At 57.3% G+C, this 21,279-nt stretch overlaps 1 protein-coding gene across 3 annotated transcripts in view; it reads left to right on the top strand.

Annotated features, from left to right (window-relative positions):
- Positions 1-21,279, top strand: part of PTPRF (protein tyrosine phosphatase receptor type F) — an 83,838-nt gene that overhangs the window by 6,742 nt on the left and 55,817 nt on the right. For all 3 annotated transcript variants that reach the window (XM_068966784.1, XM_068966785.1, XM_068966783.1), the window contains exons 2-5: positions 118-194; positions 7,272-7,407; positions 15,938-16,083; positions 16,269-16,410. In XM_068966784.1, the coding sequence (XP_068822885.1) occupies positions 7,317-7,407; positions 15,938-16,083; positions 16,269-16,410 (379 nt within the window). In that variant the 5' untranslated portion in view covers positions 118-194; positions 7,272-7,316. The remainder of the gene's footprint in view (positions 1-117; positions 195-7,271; positions 7,408-15,937; positions 16,084-16,268; positions 16,411-21,279) is intronic.

The following is a 21,279-nucleotide window of genomic DNA, read 5'->3' as shown; positions in this document are numbered from 1 at the left end:
GTAACCTGCTTTTTCCGCCCTTGCGTAAGCAGCACATTTTGAATGTCTTTCTGTGTCCATACATGCTCTGCTGTGGTGCTGTTCTCAATGTTTCCTCGTCCTTTTCCCTCTTTCCAGGAAGGAGCGGAGGCCCCGGTGCCCTGCCCTCAGTGCTGCTTGTCCAAGAGTGACTGGCGTGAGTGAGCGGAAACCTGGTGAGTGTCCAGCCAGGTAGGGGCACGGAGGGCCAGGCTGGGCAGTTCAGACTTAGACTAAGACTGGTGGAGAGCCATGAAAGGATTGTCGCTAGGGGACATGGTGATGCAGGGTGCGTGTGGCAGGGAGGTAATGGAGGCCTGGACAAGGAAGGCAGCAGCGGCGGTGGAGAGGAGGGATCCGAGTGCTATTTAGGGAGGCCGAGTAGACAGGACATGGTGCAGGGTTGAATGTGGGGCAGGAGGCGGGGGCCGGGGAAGGTGTTGTGGATGGCTCTCGAGTCTCTGGCTGGAGTGGGTGGTGGAGGTGGCTGGGGAATGATATACAGCTTGTCAGCTGCTGTAGGTGTGAAATAGACTTCAGGGTAACATTGCAGGACTTCCACCAGGATCTCTGTGCTTCCCATTCACCATGTTTCTATAGAAAAGAGTGTTCCTGTTGACTGTAGGTTGTGGAAGAAAGAGCAGGATCCTCACAAGATCTGGGGCCCATCCTCCCATGTCTCTTTGAAGTCGACTTCTCTCTATCTGCTAGAAGCCCAGAGCAGAGTTGCAGGGAATGAAGTTGGAGGGTTTGGTTGCAGTTGAAGTGTGTTGGGCCTTGGATGTCAGACTAAAGACTCTCCTGAGCGCGATATGAAGGCACTGAACATTCTTAATCAGAGAACCTGCATCCGCACATTCATCCGCCCATTTTCCCATTCATGAAACATTATCTGCATGGCTACTGTGGGCTAAAAGCAGCAGGCAAAGCTGAGGGCCTTGATCGGATATGCATGTCTGTAAACTGAAGGGAGCGTTGGTTTGTGTGCAGGAGGGGCTGGAAGGGAGTGACCAGAGGCAGGAAGCCCACTGAAGACATGGGTGCTGATGAGATCTTCCTAACATGGTGGTTGTTGAGATGGAGGCAAGACACATTCAAACGTATTGACCAGCTGCATAGGTGGGATGAGGGAAAGGGAGAATTTGAGAGGCCTGGCTGGCTTGGGTGACTGGTCACGGTGGTGCTCGTCACTGAGCTGGGGACCTGGAGGAGGGGTTAGGGAGGATGGGCTCCGGTTGAGTCTGAGTCTTCTGCAAGTGCCCTGAAGGCAGAGCCCATGACTGTCCTGTTCATCACCCTGCCTTCTGGCTCAGGGCCCAGTAGGCCCCCCTGGACAGTTCTGCATGATAGCCAGTGAAGAGGTCTGTGGAAGAAATGGGTTTGGCCCAGGGAGGGGAGGAAATGAGCATGTATCGGGCATCTGCTGGGGGCCAGGCCCTGTGTGTGGTGAGGTGGGCTTTGGGCGTCTGTAGAAGATGCAGGGGCAAGGCCGTGTCACTGGCCTTTGAAAGGCCAGATTGGGAGGGTGGGTATGGGGATACCCATCACCTGTCCATCCACCTGTTATGGGTCTGACCTTCCTGGGAGCCCAGTCTCACCAGAAAAGGGGCCTGAACATGGAGCCCCTCTGTTCTCTGGGGAGGGCACTTGCTGATGGCATATGTGAAGGGCTAGGACTAAGGTGTGCTATGTGGCTGGGCTTCTGGAGGCAAGACTGACTGGGAGGGGGTGGGCAAGATGCCTTGAAATCCAGAGACCTAGGTTCAGCTAATGTAAGAGTCAAGCATACCTGGGGTCTTGGGGCTGGGTCATAGGGACTGGGTTCTGGGGCAGGGGCCAGGGCAGGACCTAGGGGACATCAGGGAACGATCTTGCTGTCCACATTGGGGTTTCTCAGCCTCAGGACTGCATTTTGGACCAGATAATCCTTAATTTTGGGGGGCTGACCCGTTAACTGTAGGATAGCCAACAGCATCCCTCGTTTCTTCCTACTATGCCAGTAGCACTTACCCCCTCCCCCATCAGACAGTCAGAACTGTCTCTAGACGTTGCCTGATGTCCCATCGTGGGGCAAGATCGCCCTGGATTGAGAAGTGCAGGTCTGTGCCACTTTTTGCTGCCTTCTCTGTGTGTACAAATCTGGAAAACTGAGGAGGGCCACTCAGGGAAGATCCGTACTGTTCGGCCACTGGAACTGAGTTCTGGTGGGTGAGTAGGTGGCTGGGCCAGGGGAAGGCCTTTCTTCCAGTAGAGAGAACAATGAGTGCAGAGGCCTGGAGGCACCACGTTGGTGAACATTAACTGAGGGGAGGCTCCACTCCCCAGAGGAAGGAGGCCAGAGGGCTGGTGGCCTAGGAGTTATAGCTAGGAAGGTGCCTCTGCTGGCCCCTTGGTCTCCTGCCCCCAGAGCTAAGCCTCTGCTGGAGCTCGTGCCTCCCGCAGTAACTCTGGGACAGTCTTCGTAGGCTCGCCGTCTGCTCACAGAGGAGCCTGAATTGCTGAGGGCTGCCCGGAGAAGGCAAGGGCACCCCACTCCAGTACTCTTGCCTGGAAAATCCCATGGATGGAGGAGCCTGCAGTCCATGGGGTCGAGAAGAGTCGGACACGACTGAGCGACTTCACTTTCACTTTTCACTTGCATGCATTGGAGGAGGAAATGGCAACCCACTCCAGTGTTCTTGCCTGGAGAATCCCAGGGACAGAGGAGCCTAGTGGGCTGCCATCTATGGGGTCGCACAGAGTCGGACAAGACTGAAGTGACTTAGCAGCAGCAGCCAGGGGGTCAGGGGCCCAGCTTCCTGGAGAAGGGGGGCTGATTCTGGCTGTGCTCCTAGACCCTGACCAAGTAGCTGGAGGAGCAAAGGCGGCCTGCTGCCGGCCGCCTCCTTTCTTGGAGCCGAGGTCACAGCACGGCTGAGACTGATTTATTCCCGTCTTAATCTGGTGGTTGGTTTGGTGAGAGTTGGAAACACGTTGGTTTTCCCTTCCCAAGAGTAACAAGGCCTGTTTCCGCCTCCGCGGCCGCTGCTGCAATGCCACGCGGTGAAGTGTCCGGGACGTGACAAAAGGGCTCGGTTAGCTGCCCGCCGGTGAGAAGATGAACAGCTCACGGCGCTGCCCGCCCTCACATTCCTCCTGCCCAGGCGCTGGCCTCTCCCCTTGGCCGGCCGCTCCCTGGGGCCCTGCATACCCCTCTTTCTACTAACGTCCATTCTGGGGCCCCAGGCCCCCCTGGGAGCCAGGGTCCTGGCCCAGGGAGGAAGTGGGGAGGAAGCTGTAGGAAAACAGGTGGTATTTGGAGACTAATTAATATTTGTGAATAATAACACGTGCCCAAGGGAAACAAATCAATCTGTGTTTGCATATTCATGAGGAGGCCTCGGAATGATCCCAGCTGTTCTCCAGCCAGGGAACCCCCCCACGCTCCGCCACCATGGCTGGCGTCACATGGTCTCCCTGGGGCAGCCCCCATTGAGGCCGGCACGGGTGGCTGGCTGCATGGAGGTGGCCTGGGCTGTTTACAGGCCTGTCCGAGATGTTTGTGTTCGAATCCTGTGGCTTGGTGTGGTTTCTGCTCCTTTCTTTTTCCTCACAGCAGAGATCCCCAGGCTCTTCAATTTCACAAACCAGTACAATTTCCAGAAGGACTTGGAGGCCAGACATGGGGTTAGCCATTTTTATTTTGCCAAAGTGAGGACATTATTAAAAAATAACTGGTATCTGCTATCCCCCATCACTTCCTGTAAGAAAGGACATTTTAACACCAAGGACAAAATTTCAGAATAAAGGACAGTTCTTCCTAAGAAAGGGCAGTTGGCAGCTTTATGCTGATGTAGTGAAGGAAAAGGATATATGAAAACCATTCTGAGTGTAGAAAAATGGCATCCAGTGATACTGTACAATAGCATTCAGTGCGGAATTGTTTCCTGCCCAAGTGTGTCAGTTGGTAGAACCGATGGTCCGCAGTGCAATCCAGAGACGAGCCGAGTGTGCAAGCGCTCAGGCTGTGTTTCCATCTCGGCTGTTGAGAGTCCAGACTCGCCCAGCCATGGGCAGAAGTGGGCACTCTGCTCTTAGCGCCACTGCACTGAATTCAGAAGGTTCTCAGCCACCCCAGCCAGGTGGGCGTCAGTCCGCCTCCCTACTCCCCTCCTGCCGTCTCCTCCCAGGTGACCCTGAGCACCCTGGGGCTGGGGGCAGGGCCAGTGTCTAGACCCGGGGCCTGGGACTCTGATGGGACTTCAGCGCGGGGCCCTGGAGCTGGGAGCGGCCTGCACTGCCTGACACTGGGGTGGGCTCTGTGCCCAGAGTCGGGGCGGAGGCAGCTTGCTCATACCGGGAGCTGGTGAGGGAGAAGCCCTAGCCGGGACAGCTATGTGCTGGCCAGAGTAATTCCCTGAGAACGTGTCTGTATTTTGTGTCCTCATGTTTCCCCATCACTCTGGGTGTCCCCATGTCCGTGGAACTGCTGGGAGAAGCTGTCTAGGAGGGACTGTCATCTTTTCAACGTCTTCACCTCTGTCTCTCCTCTTTCTGCATCGGAGCAGTGTCCTTGGCACTCCAGACCCAGATACACAGGGCAAGCCAGGAGTCCCCACATCAGGGCCAGTTGTCTTTGTTACAGTGGCAGTGGGCTCACCAGAGGCCCAGTTTCTCTGACACCTATGGGCAGAATCTCGTCCAAGAGGATACCACACGATATCTGCTCTGGAGTAGCAGCCCCACGATGGCTGTACTGGGCTTTTCTGGTGACTCAGCAGTAAAGAATCTACTTGCAGTGCTGGAGACTCAGGTTCAATCCCTGCATCAGGAAGATCCCCTAGAGAAGGAAACGGCAACCCACTCCAGTATTCTAGCCTGGGAAGTCCCGCGGACAGAAGAACCTGGTAGGCTGCAGCCCGTGGGGTCAGAGAAGAATCAGACATGACCAAGTGACGCTGTGGCTGTGCTGGGGACTGACACCCCCTGATACTGATAACTGGTGTTATTTCTCTGAGATAATGTACCTCGGTAATGTCCATCGGGCAGCTGCGCACCCATGATGTCTGTCCACACTCACGTGGCATCTGGCCGGGATGGCTACACCTCCATGATGTCTCTGCCTGGGAGATGCACTGCTGCGCTTACTATGCCAAGGCAGCTACAGGGGACTGTGGCTCAGTGGCCGTTATACCGGGGAGTTACACTCCATGACGGCTGTGCTGTGCTGAACCTCCACAGTGTCACCCCTGCATCCAAGCCAGAGAGATCTGTGTGTCTGCACGGATGCTGGAGGGGGACAGGTTCACACCTGGACGGCTTGTACAATACCTGGGAGGGAAACCTCTGTGAATGTCGTGTTGTTGCACCCCATGGTGTCTGCACTGGTCCCCTCTGCCCCTGTCCTGTGGTGCAGCACGCCACTGATGCGTGCATCAAGGATGCAGGATGGTGTTATCAAGGGCCCACACCCCCTGACAGCCCGGCCCGGCAGTTCAGCACCTGGTGTCTGCTGGGAGGTTGGACTCTATCACTGGTCACCGTGCGGCATGACAGTGCCATGGGGACCACGCCCGGACAGGCAGGGCCCTAGTGATGCGTGACCTCCATCCCAACTTGGCCATACAAGGCATCGTGGTGGGGACGTCCTCTCTCCTGGTCTCAGCTACCTGAACTCTGATCATTGAGCAGGACCCCAGGTTCGGGGTAAATGGGGCTGGATGCCCACGAGGCTGCTTCAGTGCTCTTGCTTTGACTGCTCAGTCCATCTCAGACTTTCGGTACAATCTTGGGACAAGAGACAGTCCCCCCCTTCCCCTTTGTGGTCAGCCCCTACCTCACTGAGCAGTTCTCCTGCTTTGTCCCAGCACCTGTGCTCACTTTCTGCCCTCTGCTCTTCGGAACTTTGTCCCGGTTGAGACTGGGGTCCAAGTTCCAGGGCAGAGCAGAGCCATCTTTGAGTCCTGTCTCTCCCTGTTCCCAGCCCTGTCACCTCCTGCAGAGTCTCTCACCCTGTGGGTCAGCTGGGTCTGGTCCCCTCTCCCAGCCGAGTCTGTAGGAGCCGCCGTGGAGCCCTGAGGTGTGTCCACCATCACTCTGTGCCCTGTTGTGTCCCCAGGGCATTAATGAGGGACTTTGTACACCAGCCCCTGTCCCAGAGCAAGGTGTGAGTCGAGCTGGTGGGCACTGGAGCAGATCTCCTGAAGCCCCCTGAATGGGAGCCGTGGGAGAGAGACCCTCAGGAGCTCGCCATCAGGGCCGGGGAGTGATAGCAGTGTGTCTGTACTGTCTAGTGTGACCATGCTGAGTGCTCTGCATAGGGGCCAGATAGGGTGTGTGTGGAGAGGGAAAGAGCCCGCTCAACCGAGGAGCCCTGTAAGCAAAGGTCTGGAGGCATTCAGACCATCCAGTATGGTCTTCCCCTGCCTGGGTTCCTGGCTCAGCCCGGAGGGCAGTTGTGAGCAAGTCACCATCTGGAGCTTGCACCCCGTCAGTTGATCTGCTCTGGGCCACTGGGGTAGGGCAGAGGAGGTGTGGGGTTGACTCTCAGGGTCCAGCACCCCCAGTCCTGGCCACTAGGGTCTCCCTGTGATTTTCCTGTAGAGAAGGCTGGTGCCATGGGAATTGGGTAGGATGAGGGTGGCCAGGCAGGGCGGCTGCAACTCGTCCAGAGCGCGTCCTGGCGAGCCCAGACGGGTTGCGGCTTTGGCTCCCAGCCTCTGATACCTGGATCCTGTCTGTAGCTGCCAGGGCTGTGCTCTGAGGCCTGTGCCCAGCATATAGGCTCTGCTGGGCAGAGGAGGGGCAACAGGAGGCCTCAGAACTCTGGAGTTCCTGGCCTCTGTGGGTCTGCTAACTGCTCTGTCTCGGTCTCCGTCTCCCTCTGTGTGTCTGTGTCTCTTGGACCCCGTTTCCCTGTCCCAGTCCCCTTATGGAGGCGTGTTGGAAACTCTAGGTCCGGAATGGAACATCCCTGTACATCCTCTGCTCTCAGAAGCCCCTGCCCCCTACTCAGGTTTAGAGGATGAGCTAAGGGCGTCTTGTACTCTCCCTGCAAATGACTGGTGGGTTATCCTTGGGGTCTCCAGGGAATCGGTGAGGATTCTGGGTTTGCACAAGATTTGGAAGGTCTAGATGGTCATTGCACACTCCAGAGTGGGGGTGTCTGTTGAACTAGGTGGTCTTGGTGGTAAGTGGGGGCCAGGAGGTGGCGGGTGGACAGTGGGACATGGATGGATACCAGCCAGTTAACTCTGCCCTTCCCTCCGTCACAGGTTGATTGTCCCAGGCTGTGGCTGGCCGCGGTGCTAGAGCCCCGGATGACCCCTGAGCCAGCCCCAGGGAGGACGATGGTGCCCCTCGTCCCTGCACTTGTGATGCTTGGTTTGGTGGCAGGTGCCCATGGTGACAGTAAGTCTGGCCCCTCAAGGTGTGGGGCCTCCCAGATGGAAAGGATGCATTCTTCCTAGTAGGACTCCGGGAGGGGGGATGGGATCAGTCACCAGGAGAGACCAATGGCTAATACACCTCCAGACCTTCTGTCCCGGAGAGGCCTCCCCCTTGGAGCACCCGCCTCCAAGGAGCACCCTGTGGAATACCCACCTGTCTCTTACAGTGCTGCAGGGTGGGGCGTGTGTGTGTGACCCTGTTTATGGGCTGAAGGTGAGACGTGCCCAGGATTTGTGTGGTCACAGACGATGTGCTCAGGCGGGTAGTGTGTCCACTGCTGTGGACCTGTGCAGAAGGCACAGTGTGGGTTGCATCAGGGGATGGTGTGGGAATCAGGGGGCCGCATATAAGGAATGTGTGTGGATGTGTGAATGGGACACCAGGTGTGTGCACAGGTCCAGGGAAGGGTGAGAAGGCAGCCTCCATAGCCCTTCCCGTGGTCTAGGCCCTTGTAGACACTGAGCCCTTCCTTCCCTTCCCTGCATCAAGGCAGAGGGGCCTCCCCTCCCCCAGCCCCTCAGCCCTTAGAGTGGGGGAAGATTGCACTTGGCCACAGGAAGCTGGGCTCCAGCGCCCCTCCTTGTGTGTTGGGGGAGGTGGGATTGTCCCCTGCCCAGATCCAACTCGGAACTTTGGTCCCTTTCCTGCCGCCCTTCCCCCTGCCTGGCACTACAAGACTGGCCGCAGCCCGCCCCATCACCATGGTTACCACTGCTTGGTTACTGGTGGGAGGCGGGGCACAGGGCAGATTTAGCCAATCTGCACACGGAGGAGGAGGGGCGAGGTCGGAGCCAAGGTCCCCGGGGAACGAGGCTGTTCCCATCCTGTCCAGAGCCCAGAGCTGGCCCAGGGCCAACCTGGGGGTCAGCCTGGGGGTCAGCAGGCCATAGGTTCCCCCCACCCCCTCTCCCAAGTATCTGGGTGCAGAGCTCTCTCCTTGCCCCACCCAAGCCCTTTCTCCTAAGGGCTCATTAATTATTCAGGACCAGACCCTGGAGGGGGTGGAACTGGAGAGCTCCGCCCTTTGTCCTCCAGGCTGAGCTGGGTGGGGCTCCTAGGGCAAGGGGGAGACAGGGTATTCCTCTTGGGGTGCGGGGCGTGGGGTAATGAGAGCCTTAAGGTGCTGGTGATTAGAGGGCCAGGCTAGCCGGAGCAGGGCAGGGTGGGGGATGCTGGAGAGAGCTGGAGCCTGCAGGGACAGCCCGGGGCAGAAGTCACTGGGTGTGACTCTGAGATGGCAAGGAGGCCAGGGCTCATCAGAGTCAGCCCCTGGACACTGACTTGCTGGCCTCGCTCCCCGACCCTCACTCTGGACACTCTTAGGGCCTTCAAATGGGAGCTTGAGAGTAGAAGGAGGACCACTCTGCTGGCTGTCAGAGACAATACACCTGGGAGCGAAACTGCCTCCTCTCCTGCTCAGACCCAACATGCTGGAACCTGTACCCACACCCTCATCCCCCCAGACCTGCCCATCTTTCTGTGTTCTCTCTCCTGTGAATGGCTTTCCCACCCACCCAGCCACCCAAGTGAGAAACCTGGGCCTCCTCCCACTCTCATACCCACATCTAATCCATCACCAGGTTCTGCTGTTTCTCCCTCCTGAATGTCTTTGGAATGCATCCACCTCTCCCTCCACGGCCTCATCCAAGCCAGGCTCAGCGCTCTCTGGGGCTTTTGCAGGCCACAACCTCCTGGTGGCTTCCTGTCTCTGTTCCATGGTGGGAGTCATGGTGCAAAATGAAAACCTGACCACGTTGTCTCTCAGTTGAAAATCCCTCGCTCTCTGTTGCCTTTCAGTTGGAGCCTTGGGGTCCAGGCCCTGCGTCTTTGAGCCTCTGCCAGCCTCATCCTTCACCTGCCCCGTCCTTTACCACCCCACCCCCCGGGCTGACTTTTCAGTTGCTCCCGTGCTCTCCTGTTTCCTCTGATAGAAACCCTCTTCCCCGTCCCCTTCCCCTGACGATTTCCACTCACCTGGAGCCATCACCTCCTCCAGGAGCCTTGGTCATGTGCTGTTCCCCTGGGCACATGTGACTCTGTGTCAGGTCTGGAAGTCCCAGGGGGTCAGACCATTGTCCAGCTCAGGGCCTGGAGTTTGGTAGATGAGTCACTGAATTGGAAGGGTGGAGTCAGGCCTGAACCCCTAGTAGGAGCAGAGTGGAACAGAGCAGAGTCTAAGAACCTCCATGCTGGTCTCTTAAGGGCCAGAGCCCAAAGACCATGGTCTTGAAGGTAGGAACCAGCTGGAGATGCCGAAACAGGTGAGTTGGGTTCTGCTCACAGGCAGAGAGCGGAAGAGGGGACTGGGCTGGGGCTGTGATGGCCTGACCCCAGGAGGCACAGACGTTTGGATTTGTCCCTGCCCCCACACCTTGGCCAGCCTTAGGTTGGGCCTGGGAGCCTTCTGGCCAGGGCAAGCAGGCAGCGTGGACAGAGCTGCTGCCAAAGGTAGGGCGGGCGCCCCAGAGAATTGACGACCGGAGCAGTGGAGCGCGGAGCGGACCAGTGTGTTTCTATAGGCCTCTTAACGAGGCAAATGAGTGGGGGCCCTGGCCTCTGAGGGAAGTGCAGGGAAGAGGGGCGGAGAGGCAGCTGCCAAGAGTTAGCCCAGAGGCCGCGAGTCAATACCGAGTCAGCTCCGGCGGGGACCTGGGCATGGGGCTCAGGGACTCCCCCAGCTGGGGCTTGTGTTTCTGAAGAGGGCAGCTTGTGGGGGCAGAGGTGGTCCTGAGCAGGAGGAGGTTTCTGCTGATCTGCTGTGTACTTGTCAGGTGCTCAGTGGGAAGAATCCACACAGGCCTGCATCTGGAACCTGTGGTGGGGTTACTACAGTGTGCGCTGTGCTGGGGGCGATGCTGGCACCCCCAGAGGTAGTGACCTAAGCGTCGTGGGAGGGGGTAGGAGGCTTCCTGGAAAACCGGGGCCCTGAAGGGTGAGTGGGCTTTTGCTAAAGGTTTGCGGGGGGGGGGGGCTGTTGCCTAATGAGATGAGACAGGGGAAGATGCAGGAACGGGCTTCTCCCTGGAGCCCATGAGAGGACCACTGTGAGGACCATCTCCCTTTTGTTCCCGGACAGCGTAGGGCAGACCAGTTACTTGAAATCATAGGAGCCCAGAGCAGGATGTGGAGAAGGCAATGGCCACCTACTCCAGTACTCTTTCCTGGAAAATCCCATGGACGGAGGAGCCTGATGGGCTGCGGTCCATGGGGTCGTGAAGAGTCGGACACAACTGAGCGACTTCACTTTCACGCATTGGAGAAGGAAATGGCAACCCACTCCAGTGTTCTTGCCTGGAGAATCCCAGGGACGGGGGAGCCTGGTGGGCTGCCATCTATGGGGTCGCACAGAGTCGACATGACTGAAGCGACTCAGCAGCAGCAGAGCAGAATGCCTAAAGGCTAGAAGTATAGGTGGGTAGGTAAAGTCCTAAGTAACTGGGGATGTATCTGTCATCACAGCCCCGACCCGGCCCGTGGAGCTGGAACGGGCCAGGCAGCGTACTTGCTGCACGTGGTTCAGCGGTGCCTTCCCCACCCCACCACCCCATCCTTGGGGCGGCCAGACCTGGTGGCCCGTCTAGACTCTGCCCTCAGTGGAACTTCCGGCAGGTTGCTTTCCCTCTCAGGGACTGTTTTCCTATTGCACAATGAGGATAGTCACTTCTACCTGGAAAGGTTAACTGAGGTCACATGTTCAAGGCATCTGACACTTCATACGTGCTCCCACCATCCCAGGCCATGACCTGGAGTTTGCTGTGTGTCCCCTGGGAGCCCAGGGTTGTCTCTGAGCGAACCTCCCTCCTGGGGATGCCAGAAGTGGTCACAGGAGCCAGCGTTAATGCGTCCCCAGCTCATTAGGCTGTTCAGGGCCGGGGAAACCCGCCTCCCTGCCCTCCCTTACAGCCCCTGGCTGCTGCGTGTCTGTGTGCCTGTGTACAAGGGGCTGCAGGGAGGCTACAAAATAGCAGGCATCCCCCTGGGGAGTAGCCTTGGGCAGCTCAGTTTGGCTGGGCCCTGGGACCATGGCCCCCAGGGCAGCCCACTTGTTTCTTCTCCTAGGCTACTCCCTCCCGCTTGGCATGGGCTCAGTACCTGAGAGTGTCCGGGGCATATGCCCCTGGGAGTTGCTGCCCAAAGGCCTGTGCAGCCATGACTTCCATGTGGTCAGGGAGGGGTGGGTATGGAGGGGAGGTGGCCTCCAGGCATGTGTCCTTGGAAGTTCTGTTCAGACCCTCCCTGGACACCAGCTCTGGTCAGTACTGGGCAGAGTGGTTGAGTCACTGAGGGTACCTGCCTGCCTGGAGACCTGACCAGTGACTGTAGCCCAAAGGCTGAGGGGCACAGAGCAGGCTCTCATAGGCTTTAGAGTAGGGTGCATGAGAGGGGCTGGGCACATGCACAGGCAAGGGGGGTGCCCATGGACTTGGGTGGGATGGCATCACCACAGGACCTGAGCTGTGTCCCGCACAGTGCTTGGCCCGTGGCAGGGACTTTTTTTTGTTTTTGTTTTGAAAGAGTTGAGAAAGGTGAGCCTGGAGAGGGTAGCAGGAGTGAGTGTGGGAAAGGCAGCGGGGAGACAGAATTTGTGCCCCCAGAAGTCCAGCTGGTGAAAGAGGCGAGGGCTTGGCAGAGCTGTGGGATGAGAGGTGCCCTCCTGTGGGGGTGAGTGGGCTGAGAGAAGTGAGGGTCTGGTCTGATGAAGGGGAGAGACCTGCCCCCTGGACTGCCCCCGGTTTGCACACTGCCAGTCTTTGCCAGGGCCTGGTGGGTGGGTGGGCTGGGCACGGCCCTGGCCCCTCTCCAGCCTCCCCGGGAGGTTCCGCCTCCTCGACAGCCCCAGGCCTTGGGCACCTTCCAGCCTCCACTGTACTCAGGCCTTCCCCTTTCTCTCGTGACCTGTACCTGGCTGCCTCCCCAGCTCCCGGTTCTTTGTTTGGCAAAGAGGCCCCACCCCCAGGCACACTCACCCAGCCGTCTGGTTCAGCAGGTTCCAGCCTCTGGTTTCTGCAGCTGGCAGGTTGAGGCAGGAACCAGGGGGGGTTCCACCCTGGGCTGCTCTCCCCAGCAGGTGTTGAGGGCTCCCCAGTGTGGTGTGTGAGGGGCCCGAGGCGTCCATCCTCCTCCTCAGGCCTTCCCTCATGGTCGTCAGGTCAACTCCCTTGTGCCCCCCACTGCCCTGTGCCAGGAATGGGGTTGGCGCTGGGACAGGGAGGGAATCAAGGCAGGCAGGTTTCTGCCCTGCCCAGGGTTATTGTTCTCTGTCGGGAAGCAGCCATGAATCAAATACTCCTCCACAGTGTGGAAAAAGTAATAACCTCACACGTGTACATAACAAACCGTGAGCAAAAGCAGTAACCTCACACGGGACATAACAAACCATGAGCACGGCTGTGAGGCAGAGGGGGGTCACCAGAGGGCCCCAAACACAGACCACGCCAGTCGAGCTGGGGGCGACAGCAGAGGGGCAAGGAAGGCTTTCCGAGGAAATGACGTCCAAACTGAGATCAGAAAGGTGGATAGGAGACAGTGGGTAAAGAGGTGGTCTAAGAGGTTTGTGGCAGGAGGAACAGCTTATGCAAAGGCCCTGAGGTGCAGGATGAGCATTGCTCATCCAGAGGATGGGAAGCCAGGGCTCTGGGGGGTGTGAAGGGCTGGGGTCAGACCTGGCAGGGCTCTACCCACCACGACAGGAGTTTAAGTCTTGTTTCAGAAGCCATGGGAGGCTTCTAGAGGGTTTTGATCAGGAAAGAGGCTGCCACTTCGCTCCTGAATAGACACTAGGCTGGAGAGGACAAGGCTGGAGGCAGGGACGCAGCTGGTTAGGTTGGCGCAGTGTCCAGTCGAGGGAAGGTGTTGTCTGGACTAAGGTGGTGGCAGAGCAGGAGAGGGGAGCTGCAGTCTGGAGGTGTGGGGAGGGGTGTTCAGTATGCAGAGGGGTGGGTAGGAGACTCTTTCTCACCCCCGAATGTGGGAGGAGGGGTCCTATTTGAGAAGACCTGACTGAAAGGACCAGCGTACAAAGATAGGCTCTGCAGATCGGGAGTGTTCGGAGCCTCCAGAGGGCAGTCGGGGCAAGAATGAGGCAACCTGAGGCTCTCTGAACCTTTCTGGTATCCCTGTGCCACTCTGGCCCCCAGCAGGTTTGTGTGTTACCCCAACAGTGCTGCCCTCGACCCCCTCTGGGTACTCCCAAGTGCAAGTCAGGTAGGTCCCCAAGTCTCCCTCCTCCAGGGAAGCCCTGAGCTGTGCTTAGGGTTTGGAATGCTGGCTCAAATCCTGGCTTTACACCAGATCAGTGTTGATATGGATGTTGTTTGACCTTCTGAGCCTCCATGTCCCCATCTCTAAAATGGGGATGATAATACTACTGGTGCTAAAGAGGGTGATAGCTGCCCACAGGCGAAGTCCAGCTGTGGGAGCAGCCTACAGACATCACGTTTTGTCTGCACAGATCCCTGCCTCTAGCACTTTCTAGCAGATGAGGCTCAGAGATAGTTAGTGACCTTTCTTAATAATTACACAACCCATTACACAAAACCTCCAGAGCCCGCTGGACCCTGGGGCACCGGGTAAGATGGACCCCTCCCTGCTCCCTGCAAGGCTGAGCCCTCCCAGCTCTGCACTGCAGCTGTCACTCCTGAGCCTAGTGGTTGGTCCCCAGACCCTCCCGTCCTCAGAGACACTGCTCCATCTGTTGTCCCTCTTCTCTGTACTGGATCAGCACCTTCTCTCCCTGCTGGCTTCTTCCCATTAGCATTTAAATACCATCTTTTGGGCTTCCCTGGTGGCTCAGTGGTAAAGAATCTGCCTGCCCATGAAGGAGACCCAGGTTCAATCTCTGATCCGAGAAGATCCCACATGCCGCAGAGCAACCGAGCCCACGCACCACAGCTGTTGAGCCTGCGCCCTAGAGCCCGCGAGCCTCGACTGCTGAAGTCCGCTCGCCCTAGAGCCCGTGCCCTGCAGCGAGGGAAGCCGCCACAGGAGAAGCCCACGCACCACCGCTGGAGAGTAGGCCCCACTCTCTGCAGCTAGGGAAAAGCCTGAGCGGCAGTGAAGACCCAGCACCGCCAATAAATAAAACTATTTTTTGAAAGTACTGTCACACCTTAGGAAAGAAAGAAACGAGAATGTAAAAACCTCTCTCCAGTCTTCATCGCCTCCAAGTGCCATCTTTTCTTTCTCTTCCCCATCACAGCCAGTCTCCTTTAAACGGTCACTGTTCTCCGCTCTCCACTTCTTCACCCCCAACTTACTCCTCAGTTCTTTGGTCTGGCTTTGGCCCCTGCCACCCCCCTGACTCTGCTCATGACAAAGCTTCCAACTACACCAAGGTGAACTGTTTCTGCCAAGTGTTTTGGAGTCAAACAGGCTTGAACTCAAATCTCAGATGTGCTGCTCATTGGCTGTGTGACCTTGAGCTAGTGACTTGACCTCTCTGTGCCTCTAAACTGGGGACAACAAGCAGTGGAGGACTAAATGAGATAAAGTACCGGGTACAGAGTGGGATTATCATCATTGCACAAACATGTTTTTGTGCCAGAGACCAGGCCAGGCCTGGCCTCATCAGCACCGAGCAGGTGGTCTGAAAGGTCACTTCTCACGGTATCAGCCTTCCTGAAGCTGTTCATTGGCCTGATTAATAGGAAATGGATCCGCTGTCGGGATTAACGAGGCATTGCTACATCTTAATGAAGGCTGGGTTTCCCGCATCTCATGACCCTGGGTGGTGGGATTCCATGTTGACCCTGATGTATATCAGAGGAGCATGGGTGGGCGTGACCATACAGTGTCCAAGCCCATTCCCTTCTCCCCCTCCGGCTGCTTCTCAGTGGAACTTTGGGGAGATGTCCAGGCTGTCAGAAGGCAATCACCCAGTCAGTGGGAGCTGGGTGGGGAGGGTAGATTTACAGGAAAGCATTCACCTGGGAAGACATCCAGAGATAGGGTGTCTCTGGATTAGGAGGTGGAATGTCTAGGCCTCCGGGACTGATGGTGCGTGGGGGCCGGGGAGAGGAGGAGTCATGGTTTCTGGCTTGAGCCTTGGGGTAGGTGGTGGTACCATCCCCTGGGTGGAGAGCAGTCATGTCTTCGAGAGAGGCTGGGCCGCTCCCAGCAGTTCTCAGCATGCCTTTGTCCTGGAGCTTGGAATTGTTGGGGGGATGGGAGACAGACGAGTGTAGCAGTTAAAGTACAGGCTCAGTTGCCTGGGCTGAAACCTTGGCTCTGCCACTAAGAGGCTGTCGTGTTGGGCAGATCCCATCACCTCCGTGTACCTTGAGTTCTCCACAAGCAAAAATGAAACCCACCTGAGTTGCTCCCAGCTCTTTGAAGAGCGCCTGACACATAAGAAGCACTGCGTCAGGGCTGGGCATCACTACCATTGTTTCCTTTATAGACCTTTCTTCCCCTCCCCCACGCCTGCCCGCTGTAACACAGGCCATGTCTGCAGTGACCATCCCATGGTGACTTGACGTTCCTCTCTCTCCAGGCAAACCTGTCTTCGTCAAGGTCCCCGAGGACCAGACTGGATTGTCAGGAGGGGTGGCCTCCTTCGTGTGCCAAGCCACAGGGGAACCCAAGCCGCGCATCACATGGATGAAGAAGGGGAAGAAAGTCAGCTCCCAGCGCTTTGAGGTACAGCCTCGTGTGGGAAGGGGCAGGCAGGGCTCTGGGTCTGCCTGTTTTGAGGTCTGGTCCTATATCACCTCCTCTTGATCTCCCTTCCTGGGGGCTTTTTCTCGGGAAGAGAAAGGCTGAACCTGAGCAGGCCCCGGTGTCCGTCCCGAGCAGGCTGTGACCGAGTGTCTCTCCTCCGGCAGGTCATTGAGTTTGATGACGGGGCAGGGTCTGTGCTGCGGATCCAGCCGCTGCGGGTGCAGCGAGACGAAGCCATCTACGAGTGCACGGCCACCAACAGTCTGGGGGAGATCAACACCAGTGCCAAGCTCTCAGTGCTCGAAGGTACCTGCTGGGAAGGGATGCGGCATCAGGGGGTGGGGAGACTCATGTAGAGGATGAGCCAGCCAGCCGGCCCCGGCCCCACCGTGGACTGCGGCGTGTTTGGAGGAGAGAACTGGCCATCCTGGGGTCGGAGAAGGTCAGCGGTGGACAGCGATGATCGCTGGGTTTTTGGCATATGCGTGGTGTCTTTGTGTTGTGCTGAGCTGGGGTGTTGCTTGGCTGGGGTCTGGGGCCTGACCTGAGGTGTGAGGTGGTAGCTATGTATCACTTGGGGTACATGATTCGTGGGAGTGAATGTGATTTTCTTGTGGGACCTGGTGAGGGAGGGGCTTCAGAGAAGTGTGTTCCCAGTCGCTGTTATGAGCAAGGGCCCTGGGCTGGAGGCTGGGGCTCCGTATGTGGACTTTAACGACCTCTCTCACTTGGTGGCTCCTCCATTCATTCACAAACATGCCCTAATGACGCCTTGTGTCCTGAGAGTTATCTGACCTGGTCCTGCCCTTGCGACTTCAGTCTCCAGTATATTCTGCGTTCTGCAGGAGAGGCCCAGGGAACTGCGGGAGGTGGGGGATGCGCAGGGGTTCGGGGAGGAGGGAGTTGTTGTCTGAGTCCTGAAGACTAGTGGGAGTTGGGATGGGGACCTTGGTGGGGAAATAGCATCAGCTGACACCAAGGCCCAGAGGCAGGAGACCGTGGAGCTTTCAGAGAACTCCTGAGTGGTTCCATTTGGCTTTGGGGTGGAGGGTGGCTGGAAGACACACAGTAAAGTGGGGAAGAGTAGGTGGTTCAACATGAGCCTGGAGAGGTTGGAGGGCAGATCACACAGGACCAACCAGGCTGCGAAACACTTTCCTGCGAAACACATAGGAAGCCCCAGACAGGGAGTGACATCATCGCCGCCCGCCCCCACCTGCCATGATGAAGGCTTCAGTCTGACTATGTCTACATGTATTTTCAAAATATGGCTTGGACTGTTGCTTTAAAAAAAAATTGCAATACCAATACCTGTTCACTGTTGAAATTTTGGTAAGTATAAAATAGCACATAAGAAAAATTAAAAATCACCTGTTTACCTTACCACTACTATTAACATTTGGTTATTTCCTTATAGTCCATTTTCTGTGCATGCATTATATATATAACAAAAATAAGATTATATTCTGCCCAATGATTTGTAGACTGCTTTTTAAAAAGAATATGAACATCTTCTTCACCATCAAGTATTTTTCTGCATCATTGTTTTTAATGGCTGTGGGGGAGTGTCACGTGCAAGTACCCTAAGCTATTCAGCCATTCCCTTATTGTTGGACACACATGTTGTTTCCCGTATCTTGGTTGTATAAATAAGGGACTGCGTGCTTCCTTACAGATGTGTTCACTTTGCTGATTATTTCCTAGATGCACAGAAGTGGAATTGCTTGGTCAAAGGGCCACATGCGATGTTTAGCCTTTTCAATATTTTCAGAAGACTGTGTCAGTTTACACACCCATCAAACAGGGCATGAGAAGGCCTCTTTTCTGCACATCCTCACCAGCAGTGGGAATTACCATTAAAAAAATCTTGGCCAAGTTAATAGGCGAAAAATGGCATCTCAATTTAATTTGCATTTTTTTGATTACAAGAACAGTTGAACATCTTTTTGTGTTAGCCGTTTTTATACTGTGGCTTTATGCGTTCACATTCATATCCATTCAGTAACTCCTTTGTGCCTGTGTGTCTCCTGCGAGGCAGGGCAGGGCCCTCCAGCTTAAGAGGGGCAGTGGTTAGGATCAGGGCTCTCGACCGCTTATTCTCTTTCCTTGTGACCTCGGGTGAGTAACGTGCCTCTGAGCCTCATTTTGCTCCATCTGTAAATCGGGACATGATGCCTGCCACTCAAGCTGGTTGGGAGGATTAAATAGGATGCAGTCAAGCACTTTGCTGGATTCCAGCATGAATGGTAGCTGCTGTAGAGCTGAGAGCTGCACATCCTAAGGCCCACACGTCAGCTCCCTGTACCTGGTGTCTGTGCTGCCTGGCCTCTGGGTGACGCAGCCCACACTGTCCACTCCCCTGAGGGGCAGGGGCCCAGAGGACAGGCCCTGCACCAGGATCCCTGATGGTTGGGTGCTCTCGAGCTCCTCCCTGCCACCCCTGACCTCAGTTTCCCCACTCATGACCTCAGGACAGGTATTTCAGCACTGCCCTCCCTCCTGTTGCTTGCTGCCCCAGCAGGAGCCATCTGCCCTGCCCTGGCATTTGGGAGGTAGCCGAAGGGCCAGACTGTGGCTCCCACCCCAGAGGGCATCTCTCAGGCCCTCACATTAAAGGGAAGAGAGGCTTCTTATTAGTTTTGGAGGAAAAGTCCCCACAAAGTCCCTACACGCTAGTTCTGGAGGGGCCTTCTTAGAGGAGGGTTTCTCTAGCAGGGGACTGGGGTGTGTTCATGCTTCTGGGTGTGAGAGGTGTCTGGTGAGATTGGGGAGACACCAAGCCTGCTCCTGGCCCAGTTGGGATGGAGCTGTGGGCCCGAGTGAGCCCCCTCCTGCTCCTGAAACACAGCACCCGGAAGGTGAAATGCTGACTTGCCATGTTGGTCTGCGTAACCTTGACTGGCTCTGGGCTTGGCAGAAAGGAGTGGAGTAGGAGGTCGCAAAGGTGCCAGAGGGCGGGGCCTGAGGAAAGCAGCTCCCTCAAGCCGTGCCAGGCCTCCCCTGCTGGCCAGAGAGGCTGGGTATGTAGGAGTGGGGTGAAAGGGTGGTTTGACTACAGCTGTGGGCTTGGGTCAGAAGAGAGCCAGGGCCATTCCTGGGAGGAGGGCTGGGGAGAGGAGAAAGCCAGCTTGGGGACCAGGACTCAAGGTTGAGTTCCTTACGTGCAGCTCAGCACACGCTGGGCACTTCAGGGGAGTGGCCCGGGGCTCCCTGGGTGACGTGGCTCCACTGAGAGGTTGCTGCGTCCCAGGCCTGCGTGTCCATGCCGGGCTCCCTGCCCTGCCTTGCTCTGTGCCAGACCCAGCTCCTCTCACATTCGAAGCACCCCACACCACTCCCACTCCGTGGCCTTTGCACCCAGCTAGCTCCCTGGGCAAGACTGCCACTCCCAGGGAGTCCCGACTGCCCTGCGATGCCAGCCGGCTGCCTCCCCACCTCCTCGGCCCGGGCTGGGTACAGGGTGGGGGTGCCCGGCACAAGCTGGCTGGGGGTGAGCTGCCCAGCGTTCCTGTCTGAGTGGTAATTGAAGCCATTAGCGCGCCAGCCTCTCCCTCGCCGGGTAATGGCAGGAAAAGCTCTTCTCACTCCGCACTCTTGAGGCTGAATCACTCCCCCTCCAACCCGCCTGCTGCCGCCACTGAGACAGGGAATCTGACATTTTCCCTCGCGAGGGAGGGGAGTCGAGGGGGAGGGGAGGCAGGCCTTGCTTCCCGGCCTTTCCTTCCAGGAGGTGGGAGAGCCAGGAGGGTCTTGGAGCTCAGTCTGGAGGTTCAGGATCTGCCTGGGCCCGTGGGTTCCGGCCAGGAGGTACTGTGATCAGGAAAGCCCCGGAGGATGCCAGACAACAGAGGTGTGGGCCAGGCCCTGGTGACTTGGGCAGGTTCTGGAAGGGTCTAGGAGAAGGGGAAGGGGAAGAGGCAGAAGGAGGAGGAGAAAGGCCAAGGAGCAGAGCTGAGCCATTTCTGATTTGCCTTGGAGGGCTTGGCTCGGCGGACGCAGAGTGCAAGAGGCAGCATTTGCTTGTGGTCATGGATACAGCAGACAACACGCACCCGTGTTGTGGCGTGTGTGCCCCGTGTGCTGTCTGGAAGGCTGTGTGTGTGAGGTGTGTGATGTGGTGTTACACTCTTATGGGCTGTGTGTGCCTTACGGGTTGTATAGAAAACAGGGGCTGTGCATCCAACTGTGTGTGTGTGTGTGCACGTGTGCGTGTGCTTGTGCATACGTGCATCAGGCAATGTGTATGCGGTGTGGTGTATACAGCAGGTGGTGTGCGTCATGCCGTGTGTGCATCAGACAGTGTTTGTATGGGGTGCGGGCTGATCAGTAGATGGTGTGCCCCTTATGGGCGGTTGTGTACAGCGGGGCAAGGGGTGTGCAGCAAGCAGCCTGGGCCGAGTGTATGCAGTCAGTCTGGTGCTGCAGGAGGCCAGAGGTGAGGGACTCATTGCCTCCAGGACCCCGCGGGATCCCTGCTCAAGGCTGGTGGCCAGCCAGGGCAGCTAGACAGAGATGGATGTGGGGCAGAGTGGTCAGCCTGAGCTGTTGCCAGTGCCTGAGAAACTATCCTTCGGCAGGCCAGGGGGAGGGGAACCAGGGAGGGATCCCACCCAGGCCTTGGGACTCTCTCCTCTTCATCTCCTCCCCACACTGAGCCCCAGCTCCCTCTCGCCTGTTCCCACCTGGCCTTGCTGTCTGCTGGTGACTGACCAGGACCACACCACTCAGGCCACAGAGGCCCAGGAATCCAGGTGCCCGCATGGCACGCCTGGTCTTGCCCTCTTCGTTGGGGACAGGCTCTGGGGGAGGCTGTCAGGCCTGTGGGGTAGTGGCTGGTGGCGGGAGGCGGGCAGTCAGTGCTGGGCCTGGACCCCAGGCTCGGCAGTGGTTTTGACCCTGGTCTGGGGACTGTGCTCGATGAGGCCCTCTTGAGCCCCATGCCAAGCCCCTTTGCAGATGACTGATGAACAGCATACAACCCTGTCCTGCCATCTCGGGCTGGCTGCACATGGAGCACGGCCGGTACAGAAGCTGGTGTTTTCAGGGTGGGTGGATGTTTCCCCAGGATGTCAGTGCCCACCCTCCTCCCTGTCCCTGGCCCAGGGCTGATGAGGGGGTGGGGCATTTGGGTAAAGGGCTGTCACAGGCAGAGGACGGCCGTGCCCCTTTCCTGTT

Source organism: Capricornis sumatraensis, chromosome 2 (assembly GCF_032405125.1).
Source record: "Capricornis sumatraensis isolate serow.1 chromosome 2, serow.2, whole genome shotgun sequence".
Lineage (NCBI taxonomy): Eukaryota > Metazoa > Chordata > Mammalia > Artiodactyla > Bovidae > Capricornis > Capricornis sumatraensis.
This window is presented reverse-complemented; position numbering and strand designations above follow the sequence as displayed.